Source organism: Dermacentor silvarum, chromosome 6 (genome assembly GCF_013339745.2).
Source record: "Dermacentor silvarum isolate Dsil-2018 chromosome 6, BIME_Dsil_1.4, whole genome shotgun sequence".
Classification (NCBI taxonomy): Eukaryota; Metazoa; Arthropoda; class Arachnida; order Ixodida; family Ixodidae; genus Dermacentor; species Dermacentor silvarum.
In genome coordinates, this window is record NC_051159.1 from 159,035,887 (window position 1) to 159,056,648 (window position 20,762).

Sequence of the window (20,762 nt, forward strand, 5' to 3'; positions counted from 1 at the left end):
TCATATACAACCTTACGCTGCCACAGAAACATATCAAATCATAAGTTATGCACATTTAGTAAAAATTATTATAGCAAATTTCACTAGTTTATTGCAACATGAAAATACTGCTCTTCCGTATCACCAGCATCACATACAGCGCACCAGCTGGCGCAACGATCGGCCAGAGGAGAGGAAAGGAAATCTCCAAGAGGCAATTTGACAAGCAAGTCGCTAACGTAGTGAGCGAATTCAAGGCAACTGGTGCGCCTGGCTGCATGTAAACATTCCTCATGCGCGATTGTTTTGCATCTTGTAGCTTCCGTTTACCACTATGACAACGGAAGAAAGATTCAACGCGGCTGTCGAGGTGATCCGTGGTCTACCAAAGAACGGCAAGTAAATACGATGGTCTCTCGCGAGTAACCCATTTAGAACCTGTCGTTGAGGCATTGAGCAAAACTAAACCAATAGCAAAGGAACTGCTGAAAGAAGCCGTGCGTACACTGAAAGCAGTCCGTTCGTGCTGCGGAAGACTTTTGCATTCAACGTGCAGGTTACGAGCTTACAGCATGCTACAGCTGGCTGTGAAGATGTGTGTGTTGGAACGAGGAAAATCGTCAAATGTATCCGTGGCGTCACTAGTTTGGAGCCGGTTTCCTTGAAGCTCTCTATCGCGCAAATCACTGTCCTTGCACCGCATCGGGCACCTTCGTTTGCGTTGCTATCTTTATGTCCTCTTCACGGCCGTTCAAGTTTCATAATGAATACCATTCGGATGGCTGGATAAACAACGAAGACTGCATTAGTGTTGATGCGATACTTTTCGGTAACTAGACCAAAAATATGGGCCCTGCCTTCGTTTTGCCTGTCTGACTTCGATACGCCCGAAGTAATGACAGCTTTTCCAAAGAAATAGTGTGCCGCTTATTAGCCGTAGAAGACGCTTATTAGCCGCAGAAGAAAGGAGGTCCCGGGGAGAACAATCGCTCGGCGTTTAATGACACGCTTGCGACATTTCATTCTTTTGATGCAGGAAATTCCATTAATCTGGCGGGCTACGCAAGACTATAGTGCGCACGAGACAGCTCGAATGTCTAGGTTTCGTACGTGTAATTAAGGCAGGCTAGGATATGTTCCGTGTTGTATAGAACGTCGCGCTCTTTGTGTGCTTTGCTTATTTCCGCGTTTAGCGACATTCGAGTGACTGGACAGCCGCTGCGGGAATTGTATATCACAGCTCTACAGATTTTCCAAATTGTATGTTTTTGTAATAGCCATTCATTGCATGACCTCTATGACTCACTGGACTGTGCAATCTCGTTCTACGCAGGATCATTTCAGCCTTCACATGAACTTCAGCTGAAGTTCTATGCCTACTACAAGCAAGCAACACTAGGATCCGTAGCAGAATGCAAAGTACCCAAGCCGAGGTTCTGGGACATCGTAGGCAATGCAAAATGGTATTGAGCTGTGTTTTCTTTTACAAACAGTGAATTGCATTTGTATACAAAGTTATCACTGCTTTCAGCAAGGTCGAGGAAGTTATTTATTTATAGATTATTTTTCATATCCTTTCTAAGACTCTGATGTGGGCTAAAGGCACATAAGTGCACATGAGGTACTTTGTTGTGATGTAAATAATTTTCACTATCACCACATTACTGTATGGTCAAGAGACAGCATCTGCAAATGGGGGTGTGGGGGACCCCTTCTTCCTTCAACCACCTCCCTTTTGCTTTCGCCTTTGTGAGCAGTGTTGAGATCAGCGACCGATAATAATTTCAACATGATGGCGGCAATCGTTTTGCGGCACACTGTAGGTTCTGCGAAGTGACATAAGGCAGTCAACGCAGGCACTACCACAATGCGGTGCCAATGGTACATCATCACCATTTTTTGGATGCAAAACCGGGAAGAGAAACGTAACATATGAGAAGCTAATAGATGTGACCCTTTGGAATTTAAATGGGATTGTGTGCTTCAGAGCATAAGAGCCAAGAAAACGTTGTAAGCTTCAATGAGGTTCTATTGTATATAGCCTTTCTTGCGCCTACAAAATGACTGGCAACTTTAAAACCCAGTAGGCCTATATCTCTCGGTACGAGTCTATTCCCATCAAGTTTATTCAGTCTTCCACTGAAGGTCGCCAAGTGGGCTGTGGCCAACTAGTAAATAGTCCTCTCATTGCAAGCTTTGATAAGCATGGTTTACCCATGCAAAAGGATGCATGAATGTTAATCAAATTGCCATTTCCTTTTTCTGGATTACAGAAGCTTGAATGCCAACAAGGTAAAAAGAAGACATGACAACCAAGGGGAAAAAAAATTATAAGGAACTTGACATGTTTAACAAGCCCATATTCACTTAAAAGCATACAACTGTTTGCCCTGTGTTTCTGACTGTTTGTGAAATAAGTGTCTTGTTCATGCTGCCCATTTGCGAACTAATTAAATCAAAGCTACGTGTGCATATGAGAATGAAAACAAATAAATTAAAGTGCAATTTTGTTTGATGTTTACGCAACTTCTTGTACAGAACTTGATTCAGGTCCTGTATGGGGTTGCGTGTCCCACCGAACACAGACCATGTTTTGAAAAGAGAAAGCAAACCCTTTTGTTGAGATGAAAGCAACTGTATCGGTTTAGCTACCTAGTATATTTGTGTTCATAATAGCTAATTAGCAGTGATGAATTACCAAACTTTCTAATCATCCAACTTTATGGCCACAATGTCAATGCAGGGTTTGCAGAGCACATTTGAAGACCACTTCCTGTTGTTTCCAAGACACTATCTTGTGTATACTGTATTTGCTCGAAAATAGGTCGAGCACGAATATAGGACGACATATTGTGCTCTCCGAGAAATAAACAAAAATTATTCGAATATAGGTCAATCCATATATTTTGAGAAACGGAAAAATTGGAACATGACACACCTTTATTTACATCAAGCTTCGTTTGGCCCCTCGCTAGTCGCTGCCACAAGCCACATCCCCATTAGAACTGCCAGGAAAGTTGTCCTCATCAGAAGGGAGAGTTCGTTGCGCCGCATTAACTTTTGGACCCAGCCCCGACTCGCTTTAAGCGTTGACCGGCTGATCCCATCTCGTTGCACCAACTGCCGGGCTTCCGTCTGACTGTCCTCGCAGGACACCTGAAGACCCTTTGCACGCTCCTCTTCCACATGCTTTTTCCTCAGTTCTTTCTCGAGAGTGTCACGCCTCCCGATTTCTGGGCCGCGAAAAGCACAATGCTGTCTGTTGCACGCAAAACATTGGTCCCGCTGCTTCCTCCAACCCCTAATCAGCTTTTCATTCATGTCGAACTCGTGCCGAGGGGCGCAATTATTGGAGTTCTCAGCAAAAAAGGACCACTTGATACTTGAAGTCAGCGGTGTAGCTCTGCCGACGTGACATCGTCGCAAAGCCGCGCAACAGAAAATGTGAACTGTCACGTAGAAATGATCGCAAAATGGTGACTTAGAGGGAAACAACCAATAAATAAGTGTTTCTTTAACCAGAAACACAGTTGTGTGTTTCTACAGGAAGATACCGCTTCGGCCCTGACAGCACGACGGTTTATGCCCCAAGGTTGTGTAGAATGTGGCGCGCGTGTGCTGCACCGGCTGACGTGGTTTTGGAGTTTGTCTCAGTGAGCGCTCGCGTACTCGGCGAGTACGGAGCCGGCGGCCCTGTTCCACACTTTAATTCCATTAGCTCGGCACTTTTACTGGATTTGATCACGAATATAGGTCGATAGCTAATTATGGGTAACATTTCCGGAAAAAAGAAGGTCGACCTATATTCGATTAAATACAGTATTAATTTTTTCTGCATGTAAAAGCACAGCTGCTGTGGCACACGAGTACTTTTTTGTTTTGTAGTTTTGTGAGGTGTTTTTTTTATAAGTGTGGTGAGAAAGAGCATGACTGGTAACCCATCACAAACAACTGAAAGGGATGTTTTCAAATGGGCTTGCAAATATTGTATTGATATCATGGACACAAAGTTAATTAATTAGCTAGTGCTAATTGCTCTATAAATAAAAAAAATATTCAAGGCTTCTACAGGAGTTTGCTAACAATGTACAACTGGTTTTACTGCTCAGATGGTTTTTTATTTTTTAAAATTTTGATTTGGACACCCAATACAATGCCGTACATGTTGAGGCATTTCCTAAAACACGTGTGACTTTCTGCTTCGCCACTTGCAGGGATGCTTGGATGAAGCTTGGCGACATGTCAAAACAAGAGGCTATGGAGAAATATGTAGACGAACTTGTCAAGGTATTGCTCACTCGATGCAGGACTGCCAGTATTTGGAGCAGTCATATTACTGTGTGCACCATTCATACATGCCTTGCTGCTTAGCAGTTTCATTTCAGTGCCTCAGTGTTGTGCAATGCATCCCTGCACTCTCCTCAGTTCTTGCATGCACCCTTTTGTTTTGCTCCTTGATTTAGTTTTGTTGTTTTCTGTCTTTCGAAAATCCCTTGAGCCTTGCATGCATCCCTTGTGTTACTGTCTGCAATTTCATTTCTCTTGTACTCTATTATTTTGGTTTTGTTTGCTTTTTTATTTTATTTTCAGGTTGTTAAAAAGTGTCAAGAAAATGCCACAGAGGAGCAGGTATGATTGCGCACTTTGGGAACATTAAATGTTAAACCTTAAAAGTCTAAGAGACGGAAGAAGCATTGCGGTTCTGTGCATTCAGAGACTGACGTTTGCTGCATTCAGAGGTTTAGGCTTAAAATGAGGTGTTGAAACATTTACGTTTGTACTGAGTAAAGGCTTGTAGCCCAACAGGATGATGGACAAAAAGGAATATAGAAACACACGACGTTACCAGACCCGTGTTTATCGTGGGCTTTTTTGTGCTTGTTCCTGTTTTGCAAGCCAATTAATTTAAAGAAACAAAAACTTTGAAACGATGCCAGAAACATGTTCTTTGAAATACTGTATTACTTTTACTAACATTTCTTTACCATGTGCTTTCAAAGTGCTATTGGCTAATTCTTATAGCATGGTGCACTATGGCCTGGACAACCAGAAGGAAGTACAGAACTAACCTTGTTCCATCTTTGCATCTCAAAGCTTATGTTATTTCCTCTTGATCCCCACTGTGCATGTTTTGCATTTGCATGTTTTGTTTTGCATTTTGCATGTTCGAATACAGCTATGGGCCCTCTACACTCATGTGCACACTTGATGTCCGGTGCAAACTCTGTGAGCCTCATTTCCTTGCGCATGGCCATCTTTCGGGGCTTTCAGTGATCGCTGGCTGAGTGCATCAACGAGCCTCTTGCTGGGAACTGTGCTGCAAGAAACACTTAAAGAGGAGTCTGCTCTCCAGCTCAGCAATATGTAGTTTCACAGGTTCATCTTCATGGAGCCATAAATACACAGTAGGATATACAACACTACACACACCTTTCCAACTCATGCAGCATATGCGTATGATCAGTCAAGCTAAAGATAAACTGCTGTTACTGATAATTTCTTTTACTGTACCAGCACGGCATTGCTGGTGATCTTTTATCTTCTTCGGCTTCGCCACTTTTGAGTCACCTGTTGTATATTTACGCATTTCTTCTTATTTTTGCTTTCATCTGCAATACTTCTATGGTATATGTTGAGGTTACCACTTTCTTTCTATTAGCTTCTATAATGAAAGTTATGATAAGGTGCCTTGAAGCCACTGTTGCCATGAAGCGTGGTGACAAATTTTGTCCAGCTGCGCTCCTCGCCACCACCCTGAGACAAAGTGGCCCTCATATATCAATAATGTGCAGGTTTATTCTTGTTCATAATTCGTTGTAATCTTTTTGCCCACAGAGAAAACCACAGTGCAAATAGAAATATAGAATGCGACTTTCAACTAAAGTTCATTGAGGCATGCATGTTTGGTATATACACAAAATTGCATTATTACAACTTCAAGTGACAAGAACTAAACAAGGCAGAGGTACACAGGACGATGGAGACTTGTATGAACAGTGGTTGAACAAGTAATGTCGCTGGTGCCAACATTCTGACAAGGGGATTGTTTATCATTGTTTATCAGATCAACAACCATGTTCCTTGGCAATGTTTATGTGTAGCTAACTCGGCCCCACCTCCAGTGGACGAGGGAAGTTGAAATGGTAGAAGTGGGAGGAGGGTTTTTTTGTGTTAATGAGGAGGCAGGGGATGTGTTGTGCTGCTGGTTACCAGCAGTGTGAAGGAAGTCGAAATCTTTTTGCCCTGATGAAGGCAAATGCCCTTGTCGAAATGTTGGTTTCAGAGACATCCTTTGTTCGAGTTCATTGTGATAACATTGCAAAAAAAAAAAAAAACATGCAGAAAAAGGGAAGCACACATGATAAGTCCCTCTGTGTCCATCCCCTTTGTGCTGCCATCATAATGAACTTGAACTACCTCACCCACTTTTAATCCTCTTGTTTGACCACTGTGTACCACAGCAAGAACCAAACTGTGACAGGAACCCATTAAAACAACTACGGAAACCAGTCCTCAAATTCGGTTATCTTGCATTGCAAAGTACAAAAAGCTCAAATAGAGAAGCCTAGAAAGTGTCACTGTGTAAGCACATCTGTGCTGTAATTTTGGTCTGTGGCATCAGTGACAACTGTGCAAGTCTTTTCTTACTGAGTTGGTTGTACATTGTACACCATCAGCCGGTGAAATGCGAGAACGCTCGTGTGCTTAGGTTTAGGTGCACGTTAAAGAACCCCAGGTGGTCACAATTAACCTGGAATCCCCATTAAGGTGTGCCTCATAAGCAAATCATGGTTTTGGCGTGTAAAACCCCAGAATGTATTATATTAATATTACATTGCACCATCAGCCTTTACAAAGACAAGTGGCATAGATGCATCATATGGCCCATTGGATGCTTGCATCCTTTGGTGGCTGAAAAGACATCTGTTGCTTTGCTGTCCCACCACCACACCTGCTGTGATGGTAGATAATTCTGGCATTCCAAATGGTTGGGTGGAACACACTCATTATGTTCCATTCCTGCCTCTCTATGCTTTCTTGTCCTGAAGTTACTTGGCTGATGCCAGTGGGCACTCGTCCTCTTATAAGTGTTTCTTGATGCATGCTTGGCATGCTGCTTATTTTTTAAAAAGCGTTCTGACTTTCTGCTTCTCTTATAGGTCGTACAGGATGCTATTCACTGATTTTACATCCTGCATGACTGTATTCCTTGAATCCTGTCATATACTTCATCCTTTGTCATTCAATTCGAAGGGAATCTTTACAGAAATTAATTCTTAACATCACTAGGCAGTGCATTCAGAAAATAAACAAAAAAAAACATTGTGTTTGCAGCTAAGTGCAGTAAAACTTCATTACCGTTTTAGTAGCCTGTAGGTTTCGGTCACTTACACCAAGTGAACATGTACAATGTGATCGAATAGATAAACAGTGTTGACATTGTAGCAGATTTCCCGCTACACGTAGTGGCGTTTAGGTTGTTTAGCTGCAAGAATTTGCTTATGGCAGATAATGGTACTAACACAGTAGGCTCTGTAAATTCTATGGGTGTGCAAATAGTGATTTTCAAGAGTGAATCAAATACAAATTGAATAGTCCCTGAAGCCAATCGAATATTGAATAGTTTTTGATTAATGAACAGACATCACAATTAATATAAAACGACATTCACATCCACGTATTCTTAAAGTTAGCAAGTTTCTATCATTACATAGTATGTTAGTGTTGTTCATTAATAAAAGCACAAATTGAGCATTAGGAGCAAACAAGCAGTTTCTTCGCATGCACATGACTCTTCAGAGTGTACAAATGATTGCTGTATAGCCTGTAAAGTACGGCTGCCTAAGCGACGTAGCCTACTCCACTAAGTTCTCATGTTTTATGTCTATACTGTGCTCGCGGAAGTTAAAATTTACCACACTTTTGCTCCAATTGTATGTTTAATTGGGCGCTGTTGACATCCTGAAATATTGATAGCGTCGCTTGGTGCTGCCAAAGTATGCAGTGGCAGGATCTTTTATGATGATATAAGCTGTTAGAATGGAATCTTGAGCAAGTTGATTTGTGAAACTAAGCTTGTGAATGCTTGGATAGCATGCCTGCCTTAAAGGGACACCAAAGAGAAACGTACGTCGGTATTCTAAAAATCTTCGTAGTTTCGAATAGCGACTATTCGATTTATTATTCGAAAGTTTCGAATATTTGCACACCCCTATTTAATTTGACTCCGGCTGATTCGATTTTCTGGGTAATATGATCTCGACCAAAGGTCCTGGCCGGTGCCCACACATTTCTGTGGGCCCAAACGTTCGTTATTTTGATCCTAAAATTGGCATTCGCCAGATAATTCGTACTTGACCAGTCTGCGCACGTGCGCCTGACCCGTACGGTGACCCCAACAATATAGTGGCAGCCTCTGTCTTGGTAGAGCTTAGGAGACAGTGAAAGTGTTGAACACACGTCACCTCCCATCAAAAATGCCTATTTCTGGCCCACCCTTGGACGATTTTCAAGCAATAACGGTAGCTTACAATGTCTGATTACAGTATTTACCCGATTCTAATGGCCGCCTTTTTTTTTTCCAAGAAAATTGGCTCGAAAGTTTCCTGTGCGGTGAAATGGTATATGAAAATAAAACTGACTTTGCAGTGAAGCTCACTAAGAACTGTGTGGCAAAGCTGACTTTAGGAAACTGGCTGCCATTCTAAAAAATTGGGTGTGGTTTAGATTTATACTTTGGTTAGAAGCTTTAAGTCATATTTACATTAGTTTTCTACTTCAGACACATAGCAAGTTGGCGCGGTGTGTTGTGGCGTTTTTTTTTTTTTTGTATCTTCTTCAATTTGACCCGCCGGATAATTCAGTCAGTTTCGTCGGACCTGTCAGGGGCGACTTAATGGAAGTCGACTGTATATATAGTGAAATATAAATTATTATAGCATATCTTTAGCACATTTCTAATTATTCTTAGTTAATAATGAAATTTGATGGGGTTGGGCACACTACACTCTTTTAGGGCAGTTTCTGTGTACTATAAGGCAGTGCAGTGGTAGGATCTTTTATGACGATATAAGTTGTTAGAATGGAAACTTGAGCAAGTTCATTTGTGAAAGCAAGCTTGTGTATGCTTGGATAGTATGCACGCCTTAAAGGGACACCAAAGAGAAACGTTAAAGCAATTTAAACTAATCATATATTGTTTGAGCACTCAATTTTCATTAATTTTGTGATAATAGGTTGATTATTAGAAGATAAAATAAATGTCAAAGTTCTATTTTTGAATTTCACACTGACACCCCAGTGCTGGCACGTCAGTGTGGCGACACAGATTTCGAAGTATTTTCTTGGATGTTGGCCGCATTGGCTCGGTGAAAGTTCCCCAAACTTGCCATATTCAATGCTTCACCTTTCTATATCGCAGAATGTAGTCCATTTTTGCTGATAAACAACTAGGCCATAGCAGATGCCGCCAAAATCCACGACTTCACAGCGCGCTACTGCGGGAACTTCCAAGGCAGTGTTGCCACCTGTCTTTAGTTTTTGCGCGTTTTCTGGCTTACCAAGCCTCTTCTCGCGGCCAGAGTGCCATTTTTGGCATTTTAGAAGAAAAATTTAACTGATGCAGGCGAAATCATTTTTCTCTTTAGTATCCTTTAAAGGAATATGGGCATCAGAATTTTGGGGTTTTCTTTATTGAACTACTGCCATGCTGTTGCTTATTAAGTCTTTTTCCTGATGTGGTTAAATTAGTTAAACTGACCAAAAAAAATTGGAGGACACTTAAGCTTCGCCTTTAAGAGTGGAACGCGATAGCATTATCGGGCCCCGTTCGCATCGCATTTTTATCAGTAGGCTTCACTGCAGCACACAACGTGGGAAAGCCAGCTTACAAAGACCAAGCTTACACCGATCCCCTTAAAGTCAGCTTCACTTCTAAACAAATGCATTGCTGGGAAGACATTTTTACAGGAGCAACATAAGCTGTCCTATATCAAAATGTGAAGGCACTAGGACCTCTTTTATTACTTTATTGTTTGCTGTTGCCCTGAGGCACGCACGTGTCTAAAACGCATTAGGCAGGCTAAATCCCAGTTTGACCTATCGAGGACACGAGCGCCATCTGGATGGTGTTTTAACAAGTAATCTACCTGGGTGCACTGCTGTTTTATGGTAGAAATTCTGGAAAAGGGGTTTGTGTTTGAGTTTCCTCATAACAGAATTATCTTTTCTCGTACATTCAAATTACAATCCAATGCTATCATGTCGGGAAGTTGTGGTTAAGTCGTACTTTACGATTTTCAGACGGATGTTACTTTGAGAAATTCAATTTTTGTTCACTGACGCCTTGCGCCACACGATAAGCCTGCGAGGTCGGGGTGGTTCGAGATGATGTTCTCAGGCCACCAACGCCGGCGCGCCCACATCGACGCCGGATTTCTGCGACAAGGGGCCCTTAACGCTATCGTGTTAAAAAGCAGCTGCTATGACAATCAGAGGCTGTAAAAAGGCAAGCATTATCACTTAAAGAGGCACTGAAAAGTGTGCAGCGTCAAGCATCCATTTTTGCTATGACAGCTGTATTTGCTCCTCCATGGCGCAAAATCATGTAGTAGGCATTAAAAGCCATTTAACTTAATCAGAATGAGCTTCAGGCTGAAAATAAAGTAATTCGACCACGCTTTAGGATTTGATCTTAAGACCACCACTAGCCAGCTGCTTTGAATGTGCCGCAGAAGACTGCATGGTACAGCTTTGTATGGGAGTCTCATGCCACACAAAAGAAAAAGGCAACGTTCCTTGTATCATCCACGCCACCTAATGCTCCAAGCATTAAGACGCGTAGACCAAAAAAAAAGAAGAGAGTGGTGCAATTTTAAGGCGAATCTTTCTTTGCCTCTTCCTTCGACTTTTGCACTGCTGCTGCTGTTGCCTCATTAATTTTATTATTCCTCCTTTCAGATTGTCGAAGCAATGTCATACACTGACCACGTAGCCAAGTTTGTGGACCTTCTTGGCCCCTTGTTTGACTCCGTGCCACCTCAGATGGCTGCTGTATTGCCACAGGCCAAAGTTAATGGTAATCGGGATTCTGAAGATGACATAGAGACAATTGAAGGTAAGCACACACTAAATCAGGAAAGCCTTATAGCTTTGTCAGCTGTGTAGCCGCTACAGGTGTTTAGTTTAATACTCACTATGATGGCTCAGTGGCAATAGCATTTGTTTAGCATGAGGTCCCAGGTTTGATTCCCAGCCACGGCACCCAGATTTCAATAGGGGCGGAATGCTGCAATGTTCGTGTATTATGCCAGGGGTGTATGTTAAAGAACTCCAGCTGGTCAAAATTAATCGGTAACCCTTCACTACAGCATCCCTCATAGCCTACTGTGCAACTTTGGGATGCTAAACCCTGTAATTTAAATTTTAAAAATATAAATAACTGTAAAACCAGCGATTTGCTGTCCTTCTGTGCTTTCATTAATTTATTGGCTCTATAAAGCTGTTTTGGTGGATAAACCCACAAGGCTGCTTTTATATTTTGGGAATATTTTATTTGATGTAGATCCAGTGTTCCCTTGAGTGTAATTCGAAATTTAGCTGTGTCTAATAAATGAAGTGGTCTGTGCTTTGTTCTTTGTGTATTGTGCCGTGGTACAACTTGAACGAGAAATTTTACATCCTATTCAGAATTCGAGTTCAGCTACATTTAAGACTCAAGATTAAGGGTGCTACTAAAAGTCGCAAGCTTTAAATCTAAGCTTTGTTGTGCATGTTAACAGCAGTTATAAAAAAAGATGTGGTGAGTGCAGCAAGTTTAGGGAAAGAAAAAGGAAGCCATGAAAGCAATGCGATTTTCATTCATTTAACTTTTTCAGATGGAGTTGAATGCAGACAGTTTAGCAAGTTGGTACATTGACATTTTTGTCGTGTCAGCTCCTTGTGCCAGTACAAGGTGGAATGTACTTTTTCCATCATGGAGTTCTTCATGGAAGAAAAAGAAAATCAATTTATTGCCTTAATGCAGTATATGCTGCCTATTCCCTGCAACTATGCCTACAGCACTCCAACAATGGAAACACTATGTGAAACAAGCTGGAAAGGGGTATCGGCACATTTGTGGCAATGGAATGGCAAGAACAGTTTTACATGACAAGAGCAGTTTTACATGACAAGAACATTTTTACATTTTCTCATTAAATTGTCTGAGTAACCCGTACGAGTTACTCAGAAAGAAAGCTTTGTAGTTTAAGAAAAGGTCGTCCTGGTCCAGGGATTGAACCCGGGACTAACACGTTTCTAGTAACTGAGCTAACATGGAGTTCAGCAGATAGCAGAGTGAGGTGGAATTAATTGACAATTTGAAGTACAGGAACACTGAAATATAGCAAAGCAGTTCTGTGGAAATCTGCAAAGTGGGGAGAAGTATTACATTTTGTGTCTGTGTTTTCTTTTTAAGAGCACTCACTTTAAGCTGCTGGTTTCTTATCTGAATTAAGGCATTTTTGTGCAGGTCTTGTTTTTGCTAGTGTCATCCTAAGCCCCTCTTTTCTTTGCTTGTGTGTAGGCTCTAATGCTTGTTTTTGTGGTGACCTATCATGCACACAAAAGCTGTACTAATGACTTTGTATGTTTTTTTTTTATTCCTAGCTCCAGAACAGAAGCAGCCATTGTACTCTAAGGCAGACAAAAAACAGAGTGATGAGAAACCAGAACGCAAGGCAGCAGGTAAAAATCTTATACCTGGTTATTGAGGAATGAAACTCAGCAATTCGGTTGTTCGGTTGCTTGGCCTTATTATTCGTTCTGTGCTCTGGTGAAGTGCACTTGTTATAAGGGCAACAGTAAAAGTACAGGTAGTAGTATGTGTAGCTTTCACCCTGAACTGTCCTTAAGGGAAACACCAGTGATTTTTTAGGTCTGTGTATCTCAATTAAATTGATATCATACTGTCATACATTCTTCTGGGCAGTTTGGTGATGTGCCAAGACATCGCAGCTCAGCACTGCATGCGTTTTCCACAAGTTAATGTTAACACCGCTGATACTATTCCTATACATAGTAACATGCCTCTTTTTCTTTCTTTCTCTCCTTTTCTTTTTCTTTATTGGTTTATCTGAGAGAGTCATAACAAGATTGCCTTGAGCTAATGCTAAATGGGACTTTCCAAACTTAACAGTGACACCATTACAGTGGCAGGGGTAAGGCAGAAGCAGTATTATATGAAAGCACACAACGCACGAAACACATGAGAATAGTGCTTAGACGAAAGTACTTGGGCCTCAACGATAAAGTAGCTGCATAACTTAATATCATAAACTGCTCTTATTTTATATTTAGGCAGGCCACCTTTCAATGGGGTCCTTGGTGTTTACACCACACTGTGTTCTGCTTTGATCTCATAGGGTTTTTGAGCTGCGTGCTTTCTTTTGTGTCTTGAACATGATGCGTTCATATTTGAAAAAGTGTTTTGTATTCCACTGCTGTATTCTCAAACAGGAGGAATGAATGGCCATGGATCTGATTTCGAGAGCGACGAGGATGAATTTTCAGACACCTATGACCACATGGGAGATGTAAGTATTGTCCTAGCACTAATTTTAACTTATTTCTTGTTTAATCCTAATTATTCATTACCATCTCTAAACATTGTAACATACCTGCCAAGTCTCCCGGATTACCCTGGAGACTCCCAGATGTGTATCATTTCTTCCGGTTGTACGGTTGACAGGAAAATCTCCCGGAAATTGCTGTTGTGTCCCGTTCCCGCGTCCAGTGCTTTGTCAGGCCACATTGGCAAAAAAAATCCAACCCAATCTAATCTATCATCATATCCATCATTTGCATCATACTGCAGGCCACACGGCCTGCAGTATGATGTATATAAATAAAAATAAAATACGTAAATAATCCAGTTGGAAGTTCATCGCGCAAAACATTGTTAAGAAAGTACGTAGTAGGGAAACCCTGTACATGCGCTATTTCGTTAACCGCAGAGCCGCTTCTTACGCTGACGGGGTTTTTGGGTGCCCTAGTGGTGTTAGTCTCATTAAGCTAGCCAGCAAAAGCCGCCTTCCGCAACTAGCAACACTAGACTCTCCATCGTTCTCCTCGGTGTCAGCTGCTCTGGCATTGTGTAGGCCTACGGTCGACCAGTCATGGGTTTAAAAGCAAGGAGCGCTAGCGCAAAAAGTATCTTCAAGTATTTTGAATGTAGTGCTCAGCCGAACTGACGCTGGGTAATTTGTTGATACCACAGAGCAATGCAGAGTGCGAGCGGCAATTTAACATTGTGAAAAATACGAGGATGCAGTGCCGCTCGTCCAAGATGCTGGGAAATGTCAACCTCGCAAAATGTTAAAGAAATGGAATTTCTTACCATCGATCATTATCTGAAGAATTTCTCAACACCCGCCATGGTTGCTTAGTGGCTTTGGCATTGCGCTGGTAAGCATGAGTTCGCGGGATCAAATCTCGGCCGTGGCGGCTGCATTTAATTGGGGGCGAAATGCAAAAACGTCTGTGTGCCGTCCATTGAGTGCATGTTAAAGAACCCCAGGTGGTCGAAATTAAGCTGGTATTACCCACTACGGCATGCCTCATAATCAGATGGTGGTTATGGGACGTAAGACACGAGAATGCGATTAAATTTTAAATAATTTTTGAAGGCAAAATGAGCAACAACAGAATGCTTGCAAAGTGAGACCTTCATATTCATATGGTTATTTGTATATGTGTAAATAAACTTGTAATGAAGTTCGTCCGGGAGTACTTGAAAATATTGACCGGTGTAAGTGGGGTGTAACCGACTGCCCCCTGTGAGTAACCGGAATATATGCTGAACTATTTGTTTTTTTAAATGCGCCAAAAAGTCGACTCCTGTCTTGTCTTACCGGTCATTTTTTACCGTTTATACTGTTATTATTTTTTTAGAATTAAGGTATTGGGAGTCGACCTATATTGTGGTTTTTACGGTAATTTGTTCAGAATCGTATGCAATTGGTACCTAATTAACTGGTAACCAACCGTAGCCTGTTAGTACAACTGATAACGCCCAGTGTTATTTGTGACGATGCGGACATGGAGATTCATACAGTTGCATTGTGGCGAAACTAGATTAGTATTTAAATTTTTCATGAAGTCGATTTTTGATTTCATGATTCTGTAGGTGCATGATAATTCGTAATTGTATAGAATAAAAGCTGCTTCCAATTTCATGAACTAAATTTAATTGTCAGGGTTGAATGCCTCTTGTGCACATTGTAGACAATGCGAAGGACTCGTTCCTCAAGAACTGCTAATTTTTGGAGGTTAATTTGGGTCGAGGTACCACAAACTAATTTGCGGTAATTAAAATGCGAGTAAAATAAAAAATGGTACAATAAAAGCTTAGTTTCGTGTGGCAGAATATCCCTGTGCCGTAACATAGGGAGGGGGTTCAATAAAGGTTTCCCCTGACGCACTTCCTGCTGGATTGAGAGCTGCAGGAACTTGGCACAGTTATTAGTCTTTCTCTATAAAGATGCCACCTAGATACGAACTCTGCTCCCATCTTTTAGTGAACTTTAATTACTTTGCTTGTAGAAGTCGACAGGCTGGTCAAAAATCCACTTTGTGACTTTGAATTAAGTCTCATTATCTGGAAAATGCTTGCCCTTCAAAAGTGACTTCATTGTTGGAAATCAGGTGGAAGTACGATATTGCGAGGTTGGGTGAGTAAGGGGGATGCGGTGAAATTTCAAACCAGGAGCAGTGTGTTTCCATCTGGGCAACAAGCGAGTTGTGAACTGGGACATTGTCTTGCAGAAGGCGGACACCTTTGATGAGCTTGCCTCTTTGGTTTTCATGGCCTCCAACAATTTCCGCAGCAGTGAAGCATAGTTAGCAACTATGCTTAGATCAAATCTTTGATAATAACAGCCTCTTTTCGAGCACTCGCAGCCCTTTTTTTAGTTTCCACACAGTTTTGTATATTGAAGTAACTGTGCAGGCTATCGAAGGTCATGAGACAGCATCGACAAACGTTGAGTGTCCCTTTGTGCCTGCATCCACCTTCTTTTAGCTTCTGACTTTAAGAGGTGTATTGAGATCAGGGGACCTGCAATGATCTGAACATATCAGTCGCAATCTATCTGCGCTGCACGGCAGTTTCTGTGAAGTGATCATTTTTATTGGCGGCATGTGACGGTCAACATTGGCGCCGCCAATGACAATGCTGTGTTGGTGGTGTGCCGTTGTCGTTGTTGAAGGGGAAGAGAACGTAATAAATGGAAAGCTAATACATATGACCCTACGAAAACTAAACGGGACTGGTGCTTCACAGTGTAAGTGCCTGGAAAACGTAACAAACAAAATCATATCAATAGGGTTCTCCTGTAGTCCTTAACAATAATTGTGTATTTCACTATTGTGTAAGCTGTACAATTAAGTTGTTTAAAAAAAAAAAGAGAGAGAGAGAGAGAGAGAGAAATTGGTCTCTTTTTAAAAACATTTGTCTATTCAAAGCTAGGGCGATGCACCTGGTGTACCAGACCTAAGCATTCAAATTCTCACGAGTGGCATTTAAGCACTACAATATCATAATGCCTACTTCATTTTTTCAAAGTATTCTCATTTGTCTAGCTTGTCTATGAGAGCAGCACTGAATTGTCCCTCTCTTTCTTCACACAAGAAAGTGGCCTCCCTGTCTAGATATAATAAGGTTTACAACTACAATCTGCAGCTAAAAGAAATAGCTATTTCTCACCCCTCATGCATTGTAGGTGATGCCATTGAAGATACTATTTTGTTTTGAAGCTGTCAAACATATTTGCTTTAGTCCTAATCAGAAGTTCTCAAAGACTGTTGGATTTTCTTTTTCTGCAAGGACTTCTGCAAACCATGTAGCCACACTGTTGTAGATTTGCTTGAAGAGCTGAGATAATGAGACATATAAGTCTCACTTTTTCTCTTATTCAAAATGTTTCTCAGCTTTCTAATTTGACTCTTTGTGAGCAACCCCTCATCATGTACACACTAGTAATGCTTTAGCCACAATGCAATTCATTCTTTTGTAGTGTCCATCAGAGGGTTAACATGCATTATAATAGTATATGTTTTTTACTTCTGCACTCCTGCTGGCGCCTGACCAAGGCCTGCAGCATGTATCTATAACAAAAGTTCACGTGTATGAAACCAGGAGGATGAGAGCGGATCACCCGAGCCTCGTGAACGAGAGGCCTCTGGCATGGTGGCCACTGCAGTGAACGAGGCCCTCATGAACGGCTCAGACCGGGTCTTGGTGCAAGACAGCAAGAGTCAACTTTGGGCCTTCTACCCGGATGGGTCCAAACAACCCAACGGGGAGCTGGCCTTTGTGCGGGGAGGCGGCGACGACAACCCTCACAGGGGTGCACCACTACCCAGATCTGGGCCTGGGGCTGGACGCCTGCCCCGATCGCATCGTCGTAGAGGCGAGTGACATTTAATTGCAATAACACTGCCACCTGCGGTCATAAGGTGGATGCGCAATCTTTCTTTGCACTGCAGTTCTGCCAGCTTGTAGATTTCTGCGATCACATCTGGAAGGATGTTTTTCTTTTCTCTATTCTATTCATTTCATATCACCCATTGCAGCGAGGGGCCGATACTGATTGAAAAAAAGGCACGGCATTATTCTAAGCAATGACGAAGAGCAAGAATGAAAAATTTTAACAATCTTTACATAATATGCCACCTGGGCTCAAGTAGTGGAATGATCCTGTTTCGATACGCTTCCTTTTCACATTTGAAAGGCAGCGTACTTTTTGAGACATAGAAGAACACTAATTACATAAACACTAGCCCACCATTACCTCTTTTCAAACTTCACTCTTGTTTTTGGGCAGCCTGTTGGCTTTGTTGCTGCCAAAACTTGTTGGTCTGGAGTGCTGGATGATAAGAATGGAATAGAATTGGTTAAAAATACTCCTTACATTATTCTGGCCAAGCATGCTACAGTGTGTCTAACCATAACTGAACTGAAAACCAGAGCTGAACTGTTATTTTCAACTGGACTGGAACTGAACCAAACCATAACTTATCCTACATTTTGAAACTGAACCTGAAGCAGAACTTATTGAAGGAACAGTTCCGAACCAGTTCGACAAACACTTCAGAAGGCCCTGTGGACTCTGCTAGGGCACGTCGGAGGGGAAATATTGGACTAAGGCTCCAAGCCTCCCATAGTTGGCAAGCGATTCCCATGCTACAAACAAGACTAAAATATCTTCAAATAACCTCAACTCGGTTCTGACATCCTTTGTGTTGTTAATTTTTGCAAAACCAAAGCTGCCTTTTATGCCCTGAAAAATGCAGGCACCTTACTTGCACATCTTACTGCAGCAAAGGGACAAAAACAATTATGTTCAACTTCATGTTATGTTTTAAACTATTTTAAGGCCCCAGTAAAATCTATCTGCCAGATTGGAATAATTTTCGGTACCCAGTGACATTTTCACACTGCAACTCCATTGGGTAAATTTCATTATTTTATTTTTTAAAGAGCTACAATGGTGTACTTCGTAAAGTACGCTGGGCCTTTATGTGAGGAAAACCTAATGGAGGTCCTCAAACAGTTTTTATATTTTGGAATTTCTTAAAAGAAAATGCTTACAACAAAGTGCCACACCAAACGTCATGGAGGTCCATTTAGCTTTATCATGGCAAATTTAGTATTTTAGTGGCAATCAGCCTAACAAAAAATAATTGTCACTAAAATACTAAATGCAAATTTAGTATTTTCTACCCGGATGGTCAATTATTTTTTCCTTAGGCTGATGTATTCAAGTGTGCATGGTATATCTTTTAGACAAGTAAAGGGGAAGGGTTTCGGTGCTGCTTTCTAAGAGGCACGCATTGCTAATAAATATATTTGGTACAGATAAAAACTGGATCTTTCATGATGGATGCAGGCATTAAAAAAACTACACATTCAGCATTAAATTCATTTGAGGTAGAAACATTCAACATTATTTGGGGTCTGTCCTGCAATGACAGTCAATTTCTTGCATTGCAATCCTTTTGCGTGCTTTGCTTGGTGATATCTAAGTGAACAGATTTCTGTTAGAAATTTCTGGCCTATCATAAGATGAAACTGCCGCTGTTTCCTATTGAGGCTGCTTACCCAACCTTTATCTTGTTTACAGAGGAATACTAATTGTCTCTGTTGTTTAGTTGTTCCTACCACTAACTTTCTAATTTGTAAGAAAATTGTGCATAAATGACCTCTTTTTATTGAAAAACTTCATAGGATACATTAATTGTTCTTTATCATAAATATTATTCACTATTTTATTCACTGTGGATACAAGATCCTCGTCATCTTTATCGACTGAAAGAAAGGGGTTGCCAGGCATAATAACAATGTTAATGTGATCCTTATTCCTTATTTATACCTATAACCCTATCTCAGGCTTTGCTAGCCAGCACAAAAAGTATTTTGTCGAAATAGAAGTAAAAAAAAAAAAGCATCATATGTGCTTAGTGAACAAACAAGCCCTTCTAGCATACACAGAAGCCCAGTGTATGCATACATGATTAAGAAATAAACATTTTTGTGTAGTGTGGCGTAAGTTTGTTCTACTTGATACAGGTACTTGGAATAATATGAGGCATACAGTCTACTTTGATGTAACTCCCAGAAATGAGACAACTAGGAAAAACAACTTCGGTAGCAGCTTTTTGGGTGCAGTGCCATGGCCATAAAATAATTGATCTGTATCAGCCATACAGCTAAGTACAAAATGGCACAAAAATCCATAACGGGATAGGTGCGCTAATTCAGAATATGGAAAAATATGTGACAGCGTCCAAGTTTCAGCCTTCTGAAGTAACGGAACTTGCATGAATGTGTCATTAGAACATGGTTGCAGGCTGTACAGAACTGAACATTCTTTGTAGGGGCAACAACTGTCACATAGGCCTCTGTGTTGTTGCCAAATCTTAATGTATCAGTCATTCACTGGTCCCTCAACTTAACGAGCGAAGTGCACGCAGGTGCAAGGCAGCTTTCAGGTGCAACTAAATGAAACGCTTTGGGCACTATGGCCTTCGAAAACAAATTGCAGTATGCTTGCATACTTCCAGTGACAGTGTATTTAATTTCTTGCATAATATCAAGACACCAGCGATAAATCCGTTCGTAGTCACTTAAGGGTAGAAATAAAAGAACTTTATGCGCACTAGACGAGTACAGAGAAGTGTGTCTGTGTCTTAGCCTTTTCTCTGTCGTCTAGTGCGCATAAAGTTCTTTCATGTCTTAACAGCATGCCCATACAGTCACCTTAGTAGAAATAAACAATCTTTTGCTCAAATAAAATTGTTGGTAAGGCTGAAAAACATTGTTTTCAAAATTTTTTTATTCTCCCTAATTCCAAATTGTTATGAAACCTTATGAACTGGTTCGAACTGGAACATATGCAGAAGCCCAAACCGAACCCAAAAAATTTTCGGTTCGACACCCTGGCTTCCTGTCCTTGTGTTGTCGTGGCTTGAGGGTCATTGCCCGCACTTACAGAAGCAGATGGGGGAGCCGAAGGGCCTGCGTGGCCTTCACGGTCAGCTGGGCGACTGCCTGGTGCGACAGGTGGCATGGGCGGTGGTGGTGGCAGTGGTGGCCGGCCCCAGCTCGCCCTGGAAGTGAGTGAGCAGCTCGCAGTGGCCGTGCTACGGCTGCAACAAACCATGGACGAGGTGGTGGCGCGCCTCGAGGTACTCGAGACTTTACTGCAGCATGCCAAGGTAGGTCACCAGGTGGTGGGCCCCTC

General features: G+C 41.6%; 1 protein-coding gene across 4 annotated transcripts in view; it reads left to right on the forward strand.

Annotated features, from left to right (window-relative positions):
• The first annotated feature begins 158 nt into the window (after positions 1-158).
• Positions 159-20,762, forward strand: part of LOC119456305 (acyl-CoA-binding domain-containing protein 5) — a 28,845-nt gene continuing 8,241 nt past the window's right edge. Inside the window, exons 1-9 of one of the 4 annotated variants that reach the window (XM_037717999.2) lie at positions 159-374; positions 1,313-1,442; positions 4,194-4,266; positions 4,570-4,608; positions 10,939-11,095; positions 12,628-12,705; positions 13,477-13,553; positions 17,156-17,429; positions 20,513-20,736. In XM_037717999.2, coding sequence (XP_037573927.1) covers positions 314-374; positions 1,313-1,442; positions 4,194-4,266; positions 4,570-4,608; positions 10,939-11,095; positions 12,628-12,705; positions 13,477-13,553; positions 17,156-17,429; positions 20,513-20,736 — 1,113 coding nt within the window. In that variant the 5' untranslated portion in view covers positions 159-313. The remainder of the gene's footprint in view (positions 375-1,312; positions 1,443-4,193; positions 4,267-4,569; positions 4,609-10,938; positions 11,096-12,627; positions 12,706-13,476; positions 13,554-17,155; positions 17,430-20,512; positions 20,737-20,762) is intronic. The other 3 variants (XM_049669712.1, XM_049669711.1, XM_049669713.1) reach the window with 3 other exon arrangements.